Here is a 17,479-nt window from a genome sequence, read left to right as displayed (position 1 = left end):
AAGTAAATGAAATGGCACCAGGCATAATTTCCTTAGTTTGAGGGAAATTGCCTCTAAAGATTCAGTGCTCCTGAAGCTGTGTTCTTCCCAGAAATAGCCTGGTACTTGATAATAACCAGCAAATATGGATGGAGTCTTAAAAAAAAGAAAAAGGAAAAAGTGTGTAGTCTGTCTGATGTATTGAGGCTACTGGTATCCAGAAGGATTGCCCACATGATTCTCACTATTGTTCAAATATCTCTTACAACTTTTCCTTCTTCTTTTTTCACTTGTAACTTAACAATGACTCATTGCTTTTTTCCACAATGCACTGATTGCTATTGGAACCATTTGAGAGATTAATATCAGGTTTCCTTTTCAGACTCGATGTTCTCTTTCCTCTGCAGTAATAGGTGGTTACTATCAGGTAAAATAAAGGGGTGTAAACGCCTAAAATGGCTACCATACCCTCCTCATCATCACCATCAATGCCAGCGGCAGCACCACATCCCTAGCCCAACCCCTAGCGTCCGTCCCGGGAATGCACCCTGTATGCGCATGGGCGGAGAAACTGCCGCTGTGCGCTGTTATCATTCTTAGTGTAATTTCTTTTTTACGAAAATGGCGACGGGTCAGGGAGGTGTGGGAGCTGTCAGCGCTCTACAAAGCCATCACTACCCAAGCGGACCTCACTGGAGCCCCGGCATCAGCCAGTACCAGCACCAGCAGCAGCAGCAGCACCTTACGGCCCGCAGCCTGGACCGGGCTTTGGAAGATGCCGTGTGCTCCGGTATCCTCAACCTGAGCGGCAGGAAGCTGAGAGAGTACCCGGGGATGAGCTACGATCTGACCGATACCACACAAGCAGGTGGGTTGCATGTGTGAGAGAGATCCCACAGAAATGTGTCCACTCAGGAAGAAGACACTGGTACACGCTGCATGCTCGCATTGTGCAGGACTCTGTGTTGGCTTTGTGGAGAGGGGCGCAGCAACGTGTGTGACTGTATTTAATGGGATGAAGGCACCGGGCTGACTTCTGCAAATGCATCATATTCTGGTTTTAATTATAGTCCACCGTGACTCATATTTCATACCACTTTATCGCACAAGGGGGCTCGACTGCTGTTGTGTGGCTGTGTTGGTCGACGCCAGTAGCTTCCAGTCGCCCCTCTGGAGACGCATGAAAGAGACGGCAGGCGCACCCAAGCAGGCGCTGTGCAGAGGTTTGCACAGCGAGCTGCACATGATTTGGCACCTGACTTACTGAAGTACAATATGAATGAACCCAAATGAGCAAATGACGGTTTTCTGAATATATTTATGGTGATTATAGAATAATTATGCACACGTTTCCCCCCCCCCATTGCTCTTATTTTCATCAGACAAAAGATGCAGAGGTGCTTGCAGCCTCACCCCCTGACTGGGTGTATATGCTCATGTAGTTTATAATCCATCAGAGTTCTCTGATTTGGTTTAATGTGCAGGATGATTGGTGCTTAGCTGGATTTTAGACTTGTATTTTAATGGATTTTGTTCAAAGGGTGACTTTAGTTTGCAGTCAGGTCAGTCAGTAGGTCAGTCACGTCTGATGAAGGCTGACTTATTGGGACCAAGCCATACATACTAAGTTTTATATAACAGTATGATGTAGCTAAGGGCTAATTTCATACATTAACAGACAGTACCGATAAAAGAAATTTGTCACTGAAACCTTGTGCAGGAAAGCATATACAGATGTGAATAAAAAAATGTGATTTAAAAAAATGTCCTTTTTTGTTACTCAAGATAAAAAAAGAAAGAAAGAAGTGAAACTGGTTCATTATTTATCACTCTTAGTCATCTCAGTCATTATCGTAAACATCTAGAGGATGCTGAATCCCAGAGTAATAGTTGCTTCCTCTGATGTGTCCACATGCCATATGGCAGCATTTTATCATGATGGTTCTATTCAGAGCCTTTAACTGAACAGTGGTCGTGCTGGCAGGTGACATCAGGAATAATGCAAAACTCTTTCTATAAGCTCATAAATGTGTGTAAAATAAACAATGATCACTTTGGCCTAAGACTCTGGAGATAAAATATATTTTGTCCATAGCAGTTCATAGAGTTAATTCAATGTGGACAAGCCCATTCTAAAAAAGTTGGATGCTGTGTAGAATGTAAATGAATACAAAATACAACTGTTTGCAAATCCTATAAACCAACATTTCACTCTCAGTAACAAGCCTTTCTGATGTTTAAAGTTAGACATTCAAAATTTGATGTGATTTGAAGTGATTATTTTGAACATGACCAATGTACAAATACGTCTTTTTCTACTACTACTACCAATTATAATAACTGATATTATTATTACACTAATAAAAGGAAAACAAAATACATACTCCACACAAATATATATTCAAAAAGGAGTGAGAAGAAGTAAAACTTGTAATCTCCAACCCCCCTCTCTGTGATGAAATATAATAAAATAATACAAAAACTAATTTCTAGATTCTAATGTCTGTTAACATTTTACATATAAATACATATACCTATAAACATGCACATACTCCTATATACACACACACATATTAATCTGTATATACATACATACACACATAATTGCATATATAAACTCACATATCCATGTACACATGTATAAACTCCCAACATACCCATACATACCTATGCTTACTGTAAGCATACACCCTCCCATACAGTATGTACATGCACCACATACAAAAGAAAAGTAAAAGTAACTTGTATAAATGAAGGAAGTAAAACAAAACTCATATAACACTTAATGTAACCCATCAACTCCTTCATCCCTGTATCTCATGAAAATTGTATCTTTATACTTCCTTTAAACTGTTTTATGCTTGGACAGCGTTTCAACTGCATTGAAGTTTAGCTCATGTTCAATTTGATGATAGTATCACATCTCAAAAATTTTGAAACAGGTGTAACCAGAGGCTGCAAAAGTAACTAACACTAATAAAAAAAAACAACTGGAGGAGCATTTGAAATCTAATTAGGTCAACTGGCAACACGTCTGTAAAATGGCTGGGTATGAAAGGAGAATTTCACATGCCGCATGTGAACATGATCCAGAAATGCTACTGTCCTCTCTGCTTCTAAACTCATTTAAAATGGACTGAGGCAAAATGGAAAATTGTTTTGTGGTCAGATTAATTAAAAATCAAAGTTAATTTAGGAACCCACGTACACTGTGCCCCAAAGCAAGGTAGATATATTTGTATAGAACAGTTCATGTATGAAACAACTCACAGTGTTTTACATAAAAACGTTAAAAGCATTGCAGACTCACATTATTAGATAAAACGTTCGGGATTAGTCACAACTACCTCAGTGATTTTAGAGGGAGCATGCTGAACAATAGGGAACCAAAAATGGAGCCTTGGGGAACTCTGCAGATCACCTTTAGTAAATGCCAAAAATTTATAAAGCTGTTGATAAACAGCTTTTTAAATATAGATTTTTTTTACTTAAAAATGAGAGGATTAAGATGGACTTGTAGTTGTTTCTTATTGATGTGTCCAGCTGTTCTTTTTCAGCAGTGTGTGATTACGGCACTTTTTAGAATCTGTGGGGAACAGTCTGGCAAAAAGGATGTGTTGATAATTTGCCGAAACTGACTACACACTGATGAAAACACTTTTTAAAGAAGGTTGTAGGGAGAATGCTGAGACCATAATGTTGACTAACTCTAACAATTTCCACCAAAGTTTTCAGGAGGAGAATTGGGACTTCTGTATTTTATTTTTTTAAGAGGACAGAGAGCATCCTGTTTGTCATGAACAGACTGTTAAAAGCTTGCATCTGTGATGGTATGTGGTTCCTTTAGTGCATAGCCTTGAAAAGTTTACACATCTGTGATTGCTCTATCAATCCAGAAGAGTACATGGAGGTTTGAGAGCAATGTCTGCTCCCATATTGATAACACCGGTTTCAGGGAAGGTCTTGTGTATTTCAACAATACAATGTGAGACAATTTACTGCCTCCATCCCAACAGCATGGCGTTGCAGGAAGAGTCTAATGAATTCATCAATAAAACAATTGGGCACATCATTAAATTAAAAACAAAAATTGTGAAGTAACTTGATTCCTGCACCAGGCAAGAATGAGACCACATTCCTCTCTGGAGGTCCAACAACTAGTGTCCCCATTTTCCAGATGTTTACACACAGCTGTTGAAAGAAGAGGGGGTGCTACACAATGGCAAACATCAAAATGTTCCAACTTTTTTTTAAGATGTGTTGCTGCCATCAGACTCTGAGTGATTTTAATGTAAAAGAAATGTCTCAGTTTCAGTGTACGATATGTTTTCTTTACATTCTGTTGGGAATCAGATGTGAGTCTTACGGAGTTCTATATCCTTATTTCAGTTTTTAATTTAAACATTTCCCCAACTTCTTTAAATTTAAAGCTGTATTTCTTGCTCATAATAACAAATTCCTTAATTCTATTCATATTTTTATGTGAGTATGAATTTGTTGTGTCAAATCGAATGTTTGGGCTTGCATGTTTATAAAAGCTTTTGTTAACTTTACACACTTATTGTATATTATTGTGAACCTTGAAGTCCTGAAGGCCTGAATATTTTGTATAAACTCCTTATTGGTAAGGGAAAGTCATTTCAGCAGAAGGTTAGGACTATGTTGTGGTAATAAACCACTTTTCATCTAATATAAACCTCTCTGTATGTCTGTCAAGGTTGTTTTCCGTTTTCTTAAGCCCATGTTCCACAATCATCACAACGATAAAAGAAACCCATCCATCAAAACTGATCCATGGCTTTGGTTGCAGCTAATCCTGTTGCAGAAAATTTTTCTACATTTTCACTTTCTTTTCACATCTGCACTGTAGCAGGTTAATTTAAGGGTGTGCCGGGAGGAAGTCTCACCTTCAAATGTGCAAAGAGAGATCAACCCTTTACAGCACCATCTGTTACTTCAGCCACAATCTCAGTTGTGCAAAGAAGCTAAGCTTCAGAACACCATAAGACTTTAGATTTACATTTACCCTTTTTTAATATACCAAAAACATTTAAAGTTAACAAGTTCATTCATATAAACTGGACAATTTGTTTTTTTATTTATGCTGAACTGCACTTTTCTTGGGTTTTTTGGTAAGTTAAACTGGAATGACTCCTCTCAATTCATCTCATTAAAAAAAAATCAAGACTTAAAATAGCTTGTATCAACAGCACTTTTCATTCAGATGAACTTTGCTCTGAAATCTGATAATTAATGTTGTTGGAAAAAGAAGAAATAGCTGAGCCCTGTAACATCAGCTTTTACCTCATGCACTATAACAGCCACAAGTCTGTTGAATCCATCCCATCATGAGTTAGTTGTTGTTTTAATTGCAGCAAATTCTATAGCTGGTTTTAGGAAACACAGAGCATTTTTTAATGAGTCTAATGAGCACTTTGGCGACATTCTGTTTTTAAAAATGTGCTTTAGAAATAAAGTGGATTGGATTGGAGTATCTTCCATATAAATATGATCAGCAGATTAGTGGAAGCAGGGTGGTCTGCTCACACAAAGGTGTCTGTTTGAATTCTGCTGCTCACAGTTTGTCTCCAGTCACTTTGTTTTCCTATGAGAAAATGCAGGAGCCCTGTGACGCAACTCTGACCTTGTGCACTAGAGCAGTGCTGCAACCTGGACATGCCCCTGCCTGCCCTTACGCAGCCCCTGAGGGTACACACATATCAATGTTGGGTACGTGTTGTACGCAGCTTTACAGAGAAGTGTAAAGAAGTTGCTGCACTGAATGTTAAGATTTTCAGGATTTTAAAAGAACACCTCGGTTCATTTTACAGTATATCCAAAGATATGGATATTGCAAGAAAATTGTGATTTGGTTTATTTTGCCTTCATGCGAATGTGCCAAAACTGAGATCTGTGCAGAATGTGGCACCATATCTTCTGTGAAGGGTATAATATAATATCTGACATCTAAATAACACTGAGGATGAAAGAAATGTCATTAAACAGATAAGAAAAATGAGGAAGTGGAAGGGGAGTTTGGCACCCAGACCAAGCCTTTACAGTTTACTGCTCAGACTTCTTGTTGTTGAAACAGGTGGGAAAACGTACATCAGGTGTTATGTTTTGTGACTGGAGCAAAGTAAATCTCACACTGTGTTGTTGCCACATTGCTTGAAAGTTTAACACTTGACGGACAGTCTCCTTACGAGGGCAAGAATCAAGAATCTGACATTCTTGGATGTAATAATCACCCTGTGTAAATACTGCGAGTGCCTTTGTTAATTAAAAAGCAAGCGCGATGAAGGCGGACTCATTTCACAAGGTTGCCAGAAACCCGACAGGAAAAACACAGCAATGTGCTTGTATTTTCCATTTAAGATAAAGAGTAAATTTAAGAAATAGAGTGTATTTGGATAAACCATATCCTTGTTTTGAGTAATTTGTGCATATTTTTGACTAAAGTAGGCTTCTGTAGTTTTATCTTCAGAAAGCCTGTTCTCTGCTCATGTTTTGTCTCTGCTCATAGGACAGAATAGTAGACACTTCTTGAAGGGTAAAGGTCTCGCCAAGTACATCTTACAAGCAAGCTATTATTTAAGTTTTACCTTCCTTCTTTACTTGGTTATTTGAAGTCAACCATAGCTGTATATCTTAAAAAAAAGAAAACACATTTTATTGTAACATGTTTTCATCCTAAGAGTTCCTTGACATGCGCCTCTGCATGCTGAGACAAGCTGAATGCATACTGTAAAAACAGAAGAGCTTGATCAAATTAATGATACTGTTTAACATTTACACAATCATACACTATTTCTTTATCATAATATGGTTTATTTAAAATTCAAAATCTTTCTGATCATGCTCTTTTGGCCAACAAAAACCTCATACAGAGACTGGAAGATCAAGCTCATAAAAGAAAAAGGGAGTCTATGCCTCAAACTCCCCCTCAAGGGCATATCCACAGGTTTAAATAAGTTTTGTCATGGTGTTAAGGTGTTTGGCCCACATGCATTAAAAGCAAATCCTGGAGAGTTAGAAAAGGTTTTATTGAGGGATGAGGAGTGTGGTTTCCAGGAAATCCAGAAGCTTGTTTCAATGGAATGACAGATATATGAGTGGAGGTATGATGGAGGAGAAATCTGGGAAAATTATAAATTTCCTACTTGTTGGTGGATGTAGAGAATCAGGATGATGTCAGGAGATCTGGGTGGAATAGTGCTGATGGTTTGAATCAGTAATGGTTCCCTGTTGGAGGGCAGTCACACTGCACAGTGTAGTAGTTTCTAGATCCAGAGAGCTGCTAATGGTGAAGATCTCCAGGTGGGTGATACAGTGGAGATGATGACCGCTGGTGAAATACATGGAGTGCAGGAGAATTCACAAGGGAAGTTTCTGGAAAACACACAGATTCTGAAAATTTGCACAAATGATCTCAAGGTTATCTTGAAGAGACCACTGGAGGGCTTGGGTTTACCACAGGGTTCAATGCTCAAGCGACAAAGGACTGGCAGTCAGCTCCAGACATAGTGCCGGGGGAAGATCTCTAATCCTTCACAGGTGTACAGGACAGCACACCTGGGGGAAATCACCTCCAGAAAAAGATCTTCTGGCACCCTTTGGTGGAACCTGAAAAAGCACCACTCCGAAAGAAATAACCTAGATCCCTGACACCATACCCTCCTCAACGACCCCCACCGGGGAGTCCAGAGGAGCACGAAGGCCGAGAAGCCACAAAATCAGCAATCAAAGAAGGGTCAATGATGAAAGAGCGGGGCACCCAAGAACAGTCCTCGGGACCAAAGCCGGACAGCAAAACAAGGGTTCCTCTCCACATCCTGGGCAGGAGGTAGGGAACTGGAAGGAAAGCACAGGGGCTCTCGTGAGCGGGCTTAATCTGGGACACATGGGAGGTGGGATGAATGTACATGTGAGCAGGGAGGCAAAGATGGACAGAAGAGGGGCTAATGACAGGATTTCTTAGGGACCAATAAATCAAGGAGAGAGTTTCTGGGACATGGACTTCAAGGGAATGTCACGGGACGACAACCACACCTTCTGGCCAGGAGCACACCGAGGAGCAGGTTCTTCTTGCGATCATCAAAGCATTTGTTCTGAGCCAAGGTGCAGTTGAGAGCGGCAAAGGTGTTGGTCCAGATGTGCCTGCAGCGGCGAATGTGATGATGAGCCGAGGTAACAGAGATATCCTCATCAGCAAGGAAAAGGGAAGGCTGATAACCCAGGGAAACCTTAAAAGCGGACAGGCCCGTGGCAGAGGAAACATGCGAGTTGTGAGCGTATTTGATCAGTGGCAGATGTTGACTCCAGGATGATGGATCAGTGGATGTAACACAGCGGAGGGTAGCTTCCAATTCCTGATTCATCCTTTCCATTTGGCCGTCGGACTGAGGATGATACACAGATGTGAGACAGAGTTTGGCATCTAATACAGAACAAAAATGTTTCCAAACCTAGGAAACAAACTGGGGACCACAGTCCAAAAGGATCTCCAGATGGATGCCATGTAAACAGAATACATGCTTAATGAGAAGTTGAGCTGTTTGAAGAGAAGCAGTTTCTTTCGGGGCATGAGATGGCAAGCCAAAAAAAAAAAAGGTCAGCAGTAAAAACAGTGGTCATGCCTTTTGAGATGGGGAGTCCAGTTACAAAGTCTATGGCAATGTGAGACCAGGATTTTGAGGGTGTCGCTAAAGATTGAAGCAAGCCAGCAGGAGGTTTATTTCCAGTCTTGTTTTCGGCACAAATGGGACAGGCTAGGATATAGTAATGGACATCCTTTTGAATGCTGGACCACCAAAGTCTGTGATTGATGAGTGAAACAGTGCAACTGCCTTCAGGATGACATGAGAATTTGGCAGTGTGAAACCAGTAAATGAGGCGGGATCTTACAGCAGTGGGGACAGATGCAATTAGCAGGACTGGTGCTAGGGTCTGGCTCCAACTGTTGAGCCTTAATGACAACATCTTCAATTTCCCATGTGTGTGTTCCAATGATGCGACCGGGAGGAATGTCATATGGGCAAAATTGATGGGACAGGGCATGCGGCTTTGTGATCTTAGATGTGAGACGGTTAGAAATAACAAGGTTAAACAAGGGACCAATGGGACTGACGAGGATTTAGCTGCTTGGCAGATTGGAAGTAAGACAAATTCTTATGGTTGGGCCATACCAACACAGAATGCTTGGCACCCTCCAGCCAATGACGCCACTCCTCCAGGGCCAACTTAATGGCAAGGAGTTCCCGATCACCCACATCATAATTCCTTTCTGTGGAAGATAACCGATGGGATAAGAATGCACATGGTTGAAGCTTAGAGTCAGAGTCTGAACGCTGAGAGAGGACAGCTGTACTTTTGGATGAAATGCAGATAAAAAAAGTTACCAAAGCTGAGAAATCTCTGTAACTGTTGTCTTGTCTGCATTGGCCAATCTCTGACTGCCTTGATCTTTTTTCGGATCCATGCGAACCTGCCCACCCTCAAAAATGTATCCAAGAAACTGCAATGAGGACTGATGGAACTCGCACTTCTCCGCCTTCACATAGAACGGATTTTCTCGGAGACATTGCAGGACTTGACGAACATGTCTTTTATGTTCATGGAGTGAAATAGATGAGGATGTCATCAATGGTGCCACTGGGGAAGACCTCCAGGTGGATGATATGGTGGAGAGGACGACCGCTGGTGAAATACATGGAGTGCAGGAGAATTCACAAGGGAAGTTTCTGGAAAACACACAGATCCTGAAAATTTGCACAAATGATCTCAAGGTTATCTTGAAGAGACCACTGGAGGGCTTGGGTTTACCACAGGGTTCAATGCTCAAACGACAAAGGACTGGCAGCCAGCTCCAGACATAGTGCCGGGGGAAGATCACTAATCCTTCACAGGTGTACAGGACAGCACACCTGGGGGAAATCACCTCCAGAAAAAGATCTTCTGGCACCCTTTGGTGGAACCTGAAAAAACACCACTCCCAAAGAAATAACCCAGATCCTTGACAAGTTTACCCAGTTTTTTTTTAGGTTAATTTTCTTTTGGCACCAGCAGACCATATAGAGCGTGACCCTGGCCACATGACTCATAAACCACCTTCAACATGGTACTGCAAACACAGAGGGACTGAGACCTGTGGAGGAAGAAGATCCACCTCCTCTCATGCCTCTAGTAAGTTCTCATGTTGTCACAAATAAAACACTCCAAGACAAGATGATAAGAGTCATTGTTTGGAATTCTTCCTGGAGATTTAGATGCAACATGGTGCATAACTTGAGTAGCTTGAGTCTATATTTGCAAACACTTTTATTAGAATCTTCTAAGATTAATATATAGAAAAAGCTCAAAAATAGCCGTTGGCAAAACATTAAATCAAATATTTAAGATGTGTTGGCCTCATTTGCCATAGGGTTAGTTTTTATGACAGATTTTCTTTATCAGTGATATGAATACTGCTGGCTTAAGACTAAAAACAGAAGCAGCTGCATTTCTCATGTTACAGCTGGAATTCATCCTGAACAATGGCTAAAACACAAAGCATAAAAGTCATGATGATATAAAATATATAGCAGAAGTTACGTGATCATTGGTTAGACAAAATGCTGAACGTTTTGCATGAATATTTCAAAGATAAGTCAAGATAATCTAAAATCATAGATTACATCAGGTAGCACATTGATTTTAATTTAATGAAATGAAAATATGTTAAATTGCTTATGACATAACAGAAGTTACCACTTAAGTATTCTTCAAAGTGCAACTTCATAGAAGTTTATAACATCATACATGTTGATATAAACAGAACACAATGGTTCCTAACTGTCACAAACCACCATTTTATTCAAAATACTCTATTGACAACATATCTAGTTGTTAAATTGAGAAATTTGGCTAATTTATGTAAATTGCAGACCCAGATCTCTAAAAAGTTGAAAAATGGCCATGTTAACTTTTTTTTTTTTTTTTTTAACCAGTATTCTGTAAAGGAAGTCAGCCTTGGGAACTCAACACACCAGTTGTTGGGTTGTTGGACTGTAGGAAGGGTTTTTGTCCTAGTCCTGTTTGCAGACAGGTCAGTCCATCACTCAGACTCTACTATAAAGCCATGCTTCTGCTATTAATGCAAAATGTGATTTAGCATTGAATTACTGAAATATGTAAGCTGGCCCTGATAAAGACCTAATCTGGATGGGAACAAGATGTTTGTCTAACGGTACTTTTTAGCATTGATGGTGCCTTTCTTGATGTGCAAGTTTCCTGTTGCACAAGCACTGCTGAAGTCCCTTATCAGAGATTCGGGCTTCTGTAATGTGTTCATAGACGATTCCTGGAACAGTTCTTGAGCTCATGCAGTAATTTCAAGCATAGACTTGTGCTTGTTTTAAGTAGGCATTCATATTGATTTTCAGCCCTATCCCTTTCATACAGAGATGTCTCCAGACTCTCTGAATCCTTTGATGATATTATGAGCTGAAGATAATGAATTATTTAAAATCTTTGCTATGTTATGTCAGGGAAAATTATAAACTTCTTCAAAATTTGTGCTTTTTTAAATTTTTTTATCAGATAGCTGAATCTCTATTTTCCTTTACTTGTATTACACTGTGCTATTTTTCTATGTAATTGTGTCTGTCCTGTTGACATTTAACCTTATTTTTTACGTTTTGCTCCTCCAGTTGCGTCTTTATAGTGCCACATCACATTTCTAACTTATATTTTCATAAAATAATAAGATGTGTTACTTTCAGTGTTCAGTATTTTTTTCCAAGCTCTATTGTGAACTGAGTTTTGGTCTACATACAAGATAAACAAATCATTGCACTCTGTTTTTATTAACATTTTACAAAAAGTATCTTATTGGGGTTGTAAATTGGTTGTAAGAAATATAAAATGTATACAGCCATATATGTCTGTAGAAGTAAAATTACGATTCGATATATGGTACACATTACATGGATGTGTGCCATATATGGCACACATCCATGTAAACTATTTATTATGTCAATAGTAATTTATATAAATAATAGTAAAATATATGCAGAAATATCTATAATTCATATAATCAGTGCTGTGTCCATATTTATATAATTCTGAAATTTTGTTCAGATAGCTTTTGTGTATCAAGTGTCCAACCACAGACCCTGTTACAGTATATGATTTGACTTTATGTGGTGGAACACAAATTAACCCCTCTGATGCATGAATTATTAAAAAAGAATGCCACTTTTTCTCACAAGCCATATTTTACTTCTACAGACATGTACATACTGTACAGACACATTCTTTTTGCCTTTAGTACAATTTTTAATTTAGTTCATTTATTTTATCTATTGTATAGAAATATTTATGAAATAATGAATTCTCATATTTATACAATATAGATATTCTATTAAAGTTGACTAGTATTATTTCCTTGTCCTGTTTATCACTGAGGTAAAGTTGGTAATTACATGTACCTGTATATGTAAAAATTTATACTATATTAGGTTATTCTTTAGTGAGTGGCAGTGTGTTGGGTGATTCTCCTAATGTGTGGCAAATTGCACATATACAATAATCACTTATGAATTTACTATAAAACAGCCTTTAAATAGGTGTCCATTATAGTGGGCACGATGCATAAAATGGTTAAAAGTGCACTTTTTAAAAAATTTTAATATAGGAGGAAAGCTTAAGAACTAAATAAAATGCTTTATGTTCATTAGTACTTTATGTCTGCTTTGATTAAATCTGTCTGCTTCTAGCTGTACAGAGTCAATGAGTGCACCACTGTTAAAGCATTAGCGAGACATTTTAAAGAACATATCTGATTATGGAAGTATAGTTTCTTGGACCGAACTGACTCCAGACTGTAATTGCAAATTGCAGAGCAAATACAGCTGATCGACAGACTGGCTAATTCTCAAGCGAAACATCGCACACAAAATTTTGCCACTGATTTGTGGAGCTTCACTTCAGACCACACCTGGAACATGCCTGGCAGACATCATGGTCATTTCTGCTGCAGGCTGCTCAGAATCATCCGATATTAGCTCCCAGTAGAGAGGAAACTCAGTCTGTTATTTGCTACTTAGCAGGATATGTATGAGTGTGGATTTTGCTGTCACAGGAAGATCAAACAATAACTGTATTAAAAAAACAATGAATTTATTTGCCTAGAGCAGTGAAACCTTGATGGAGTGCTCTTCTGCTTAGCAGGCCTCGTCCTGTGGGAGCTCTCGGCAACCAGCAGGTGGATTGAAGACCCGCTGTGGCCTGCAGATGGTGCACGGTCTGGAGGGGAGGAGGGAGAAGGGGATGGAGATGGACAGGCATACAAAGACTACATCTAACCCCCTCCTCTCCATTTCTCTATCATTGATCCTGATGATACTGCTACATAAGAATCCCCAGTTGTGGAGTGGGAGGAATGGATGGAGGGAATTGGGGGAACTGTCTGTGTACAGCTGGGTTACACCATCAAGATCCAAGCCTCAGGGACAAGCAGAATTAACTCTTAATGGAGAGCCTCTAAACCCTGTGACCTCAGCTTTGGTCTTTCCCCATGTGCTAATTTCCTTTTCCCTTAACCTATCAACTTATCATCCCTTTGTGCTACTGACTGTCTCCGTTTTTACATCTCACTTCTGTTTACTGACCGCTGTCAAACCTCCAGTTACAGCTTTGGAGAGGGCATGTCAGGGATGTTGTTGGTCATTTATTGCTTTTAAAAATAAGAGCTTATTTAATATAGCTCTTGTGTAGTTTTTCTCATATGGCGATAACTTTTAACTTCAGGGAGTGTTAAAAATGCATCCAAATTAAAAAAGAATAAAAATGAGCTGAGATATATATATATATATATATATATATATATATATATATATATATATATATATATACATATATATATATATATATATATATATATATATATATATACATATATATATATATATATATATATATATATACATATATATACACATATATATATATATACATATATATATATATATATATATATATATATAAAAAATCTATTTTGTTCCGTCCATACAAACCGGTAACTCTGCACAGCAGGTCAGTGACTGGTCGCTTTCAATGAAGCCTATAGAGCCTAATAAAGAGGTAGTGACATGTAATTGCTTCTATTAAGGGGGATGAAGGTGCAGCAGTATTTGCTTTTTCATCTGAAAGGATGGGGCACTTTGGGGAGGTGAGATGGAATAATTGAAAGCTCACTGTTTATCTTGGTCTGTGCAGCTTCACACCAAGGCCTCTAATTATCCCATCAGCCAGAGATAATGCAGAAAACAGGTCTGTTCATACACACAGACACACACAGTTCCAGAATTAAATCAATATGTTACTGAAGGTCAGTACAAGGTGGCCTTTACATTTCTTGTCAGGTTTACACAGGTCTGCTTTGGTTGTCTGTTTGGAAATGAGATGCTCTTGTCAGGATTTGTTGAACTGAAAACAAGGAAGCAGTGGGAAGATGGTATGAACATGTGTGTGTACTGACACGCTGGTTCTTAGAAATGTTTTGAGAGAGTGATTCAGTAACCCAGAAAAATGGTGTGTTGTAATTCAAGCTGAAGAAAACTTAGGTCTCTAACAAAGAAAACCCCAAATAAACAGACAAACAGAAAAACCTCCAAAGCCCTAGACCTAGATCAACATTAAGATGGTCTAGACTTAAATTTCAGGCAAGAAAAGGTTCTAAATTAAACATAGGAAGATACATGCTGAATGGGGTCAGAGACTTTAGTAATAATCTAAATCATCAGTATCTGCTGAAGCGAGCTTCTTTACTTTGATCTTTTGGTTTAGAGAGCCAGAATACTGAATATTTTATAATATGAAGCAGATGCAAATGTAAAGCTGCACTTGGATCCACTGACTGCAGGAGAGGTTAGATTAATATTCTTGTTACTAAATAGGCATAGAGACACCCATTTGGAATGATTGAGGAAAAGGCTTCAGGTGATGCATTTGCACTGATTTTCTGCACTTTCACACATTTTGTCTTGAAGAGGTTAACCAGCACAGCACATTTTTCATGCACAATCATTCAGATTAATTCAATCAGATTCTTGTCTCTTTGGCCAGATCTGGAACACAACAGAGAAAATATTCCTTGTACAAGACTTTGTGGAGAATAAGGGGATGCCATCACCCCTGCTAAGCCTCTATCCATGTGTGTATTGGCTTACATTTGGGGCTATTGAATCCAGTGTTTTGGGGTTCATTTCCAGTTGGATTAATGAACAAATGAATGAATGAACAAATGAATGAATGAATGAATGAATGAATACTGATTACATACCTTAAACATCAGCAATGCAGCACCGTCTTAACTTTGGCATTAGCCTTTAGCTGGAGCTGTATAGTTAATATAAATGACTTCACTGAATAATTTGAATAGCAGTACTCCCTTGGTAATATGTTGAAGATAAAAACGTTCTTTGTACCATCAACATCATACATGCCTACAAAATATGCATCCACATAGTGTCATGATAACATGCTAACATTAACTTTCAACTTATTAAACCTGGTTGTTGAGCTTCACAGAACTGATGAGTGTTCTCGATACAGAATCTATAAATGTGGATTCCCTATTACAAGCACTGCATTAGGCTACTGTATCAAGTTACTTTTTAAGAATTTATAGCTACAATTTGTTTATGCACTTCATATGCAAGTAGCTGAAAAAATATAATGCTCAGAAAGATAAAAAGAAATATAGGAGGATTTTTAACAAAACAAATAATATTGTATGGTTTCTACTTCTACTCATCCTCACAAATCTAAATCCATCAATGTGCCACTCCCAGGTCGATGCTGAAAATCCTGAACCACTGAAATGCCAGTAGCAATTAGATGTTCAGAGGAAGACTCTGGTGTAATTTTAGACCATTATTCGATGGAAAGACATGTTACCCACTTCTCTGTCAGGGGAATGTATTGATCAGTCTTTTAAATCCACAACCTCTTGTGCTAAAAGCAAACACAATGGGACAGATAGAGACCTTAACATGATTATTACCAGTAAGTCACCTTTGTTTGTTTAGACACATTTCATCATTTTCTTTTTCTCCTCCTTGCAGATCTATCCAAGAATCGTCTCACAGAAATCCCCCCTGAAGTGTGTCTGTTTGCCCCCCTCGAGTCACTCAACCTCTACCACAACTGCATCAAATGCATCCCAGAAGCCATTATAAATCTACAGATGCTGACCTATCTTGATATCAGGTGACATATTTTGAAGTCCTTTTGGCTTATCTACCCTATTTTTATTTTATACATTCAGCTCAAGTAAAGGTTCCTGTGTTTTCAGGGGTGTAACTCTGAAGAGGTGCTTGTTCCCCTTTCAGTGCACTAACAGCACATAAAAAGAAAACACATGAAAGAGACACATTTCCTCTCTCGCTGAAACTCAATTCCTAATCCCACTGTATGCTGTTTTAAATGTAGGTCAATGTTTTATCTTCCTCCGCAGTCGAAATCTCCTGACAGTTTTGCCAAAATACCTGTTTAACCTCCCCCTCAAAGTTCTGCTTGTGAGCAACAACAAACTTGTGGCCATCCCTGAAGAGATTGGCAAGGCCAAAGAGCTGATGGAACTGGTAAGCACTGAGCATGCAAAAGCATGTATGACCATTTGCCTATTTGCTGCCAGGATAATACTATTGTCTTCCCACTGCAGGATGTGAGTTGCAATGAGATCCAGGTCCTGCCGTCCCAGGTAGGGAGGCTCCAGGCCTTACGAGAGCTTAACATCAGGAAGAATTGTCTTCACATGCTGCCTGAGGGTTAGTCTCGTTACAGCGATGCTTTTGTTTTTTCTTTTACTTTGTTCTCTAATGATATCCCAGCATTCATGACACATGCCAGTCACAGTCAAAAACACTCTTCTCTTTTTGCTTCTCTGGGCTTAATCTTTTTTTTTTTTTTTTTCTGTCTTGTTATTCTTATTTGTATCCATAACTTCCATATGCTATTTATTTTTTTTGTGAATACGATGATACAAGATCACATGTATAAACTAGAAAAGCACTCTGAGAGCACAGATCTACTCCAAGCAGGTCACATACATATTTCTAACCTTTATTATAGTTCTACATTCATTGTATATGATAATCTAGTAGATTTCTAGATACACCTATAATAAATCCACAGTGTTTTGGTGATATTGTGGTGTTTGTTGCATGTTTATGTCTTAATTTGATCTCCTACAGTGATAGATAAAATTCCAAAGATCCCCTATTTTTTCCTGTTTTGGATCATAGTTTCCAGAATTTTGCCAGAATCCAGATCTAACCTTGATATCTTGTAAAACCTGTTTGAAATTTTTCTTGTGTTTTGTGGCCAACCATCCAAAATATTGACTGTGAGGTTAAATGTATACAATGAAAATGGCCCTACTAAACAATGACAAAGAATCCTTAAAAAAAAAAAAAGTCCTGAAGTGATCTGGATCACTCCCAAAATATATACA

At 38.7% G+C, this 17,479-nt stretch overlaps 1 protein-coding gene across 1 annotated transcript in view; it reads left to right on the top strand.

Annotated features, from left to right (window-relative positions):
* Window positions 1-585: 585 nt before the first annotated feature.
* Window positions 586-17,479, top strand: part of lrch2 (leucine-rich repeats and calponin homology (CH) domain containing 2) — a gene marked incomplete at its 3' end in the record, with an annotated part of 33,870 nt that continues 16,976 nt past the window's right edge. The window contains exons 1-4 of the mRNA XM_079247417.1: window positions 586-847; window positions 16,089-16,233; window positions 16,481-16,607; window positions 16,688-16,793. Coding sequence (XP_079103543.1) covers window positions 601-847; window positions 16,089-16,233; window positions 16,481-16,607; window positions 16,688-16,793 — 625 coding nt within the window. The 5' untranslated portion in view covers window positions 586-600. The remainder of the gene's footprint in view (window positions 848-16,088; window positions 16,234-16,480; window positions 16,608-16,687; window positions 16,794-17,479) is intronic.

The sequence above is a fragment of the Telmatherina bonti genome, assembly GCF_933228915.1.
Source record: "Telmatherina bonti genome assembly, chromosome: 10".
NCBI lineage: Eukaryota > Metazoa > Chordata > Actinopteri > Atheriniformes > Telmatherinidae > Telmatherina > Telmatherina bonti.
The sequence above is the reverse complement of the archived record's forward strand: the minus strand, read 5'-3'. Positions and strand labels throughout refer to the sequence as shown.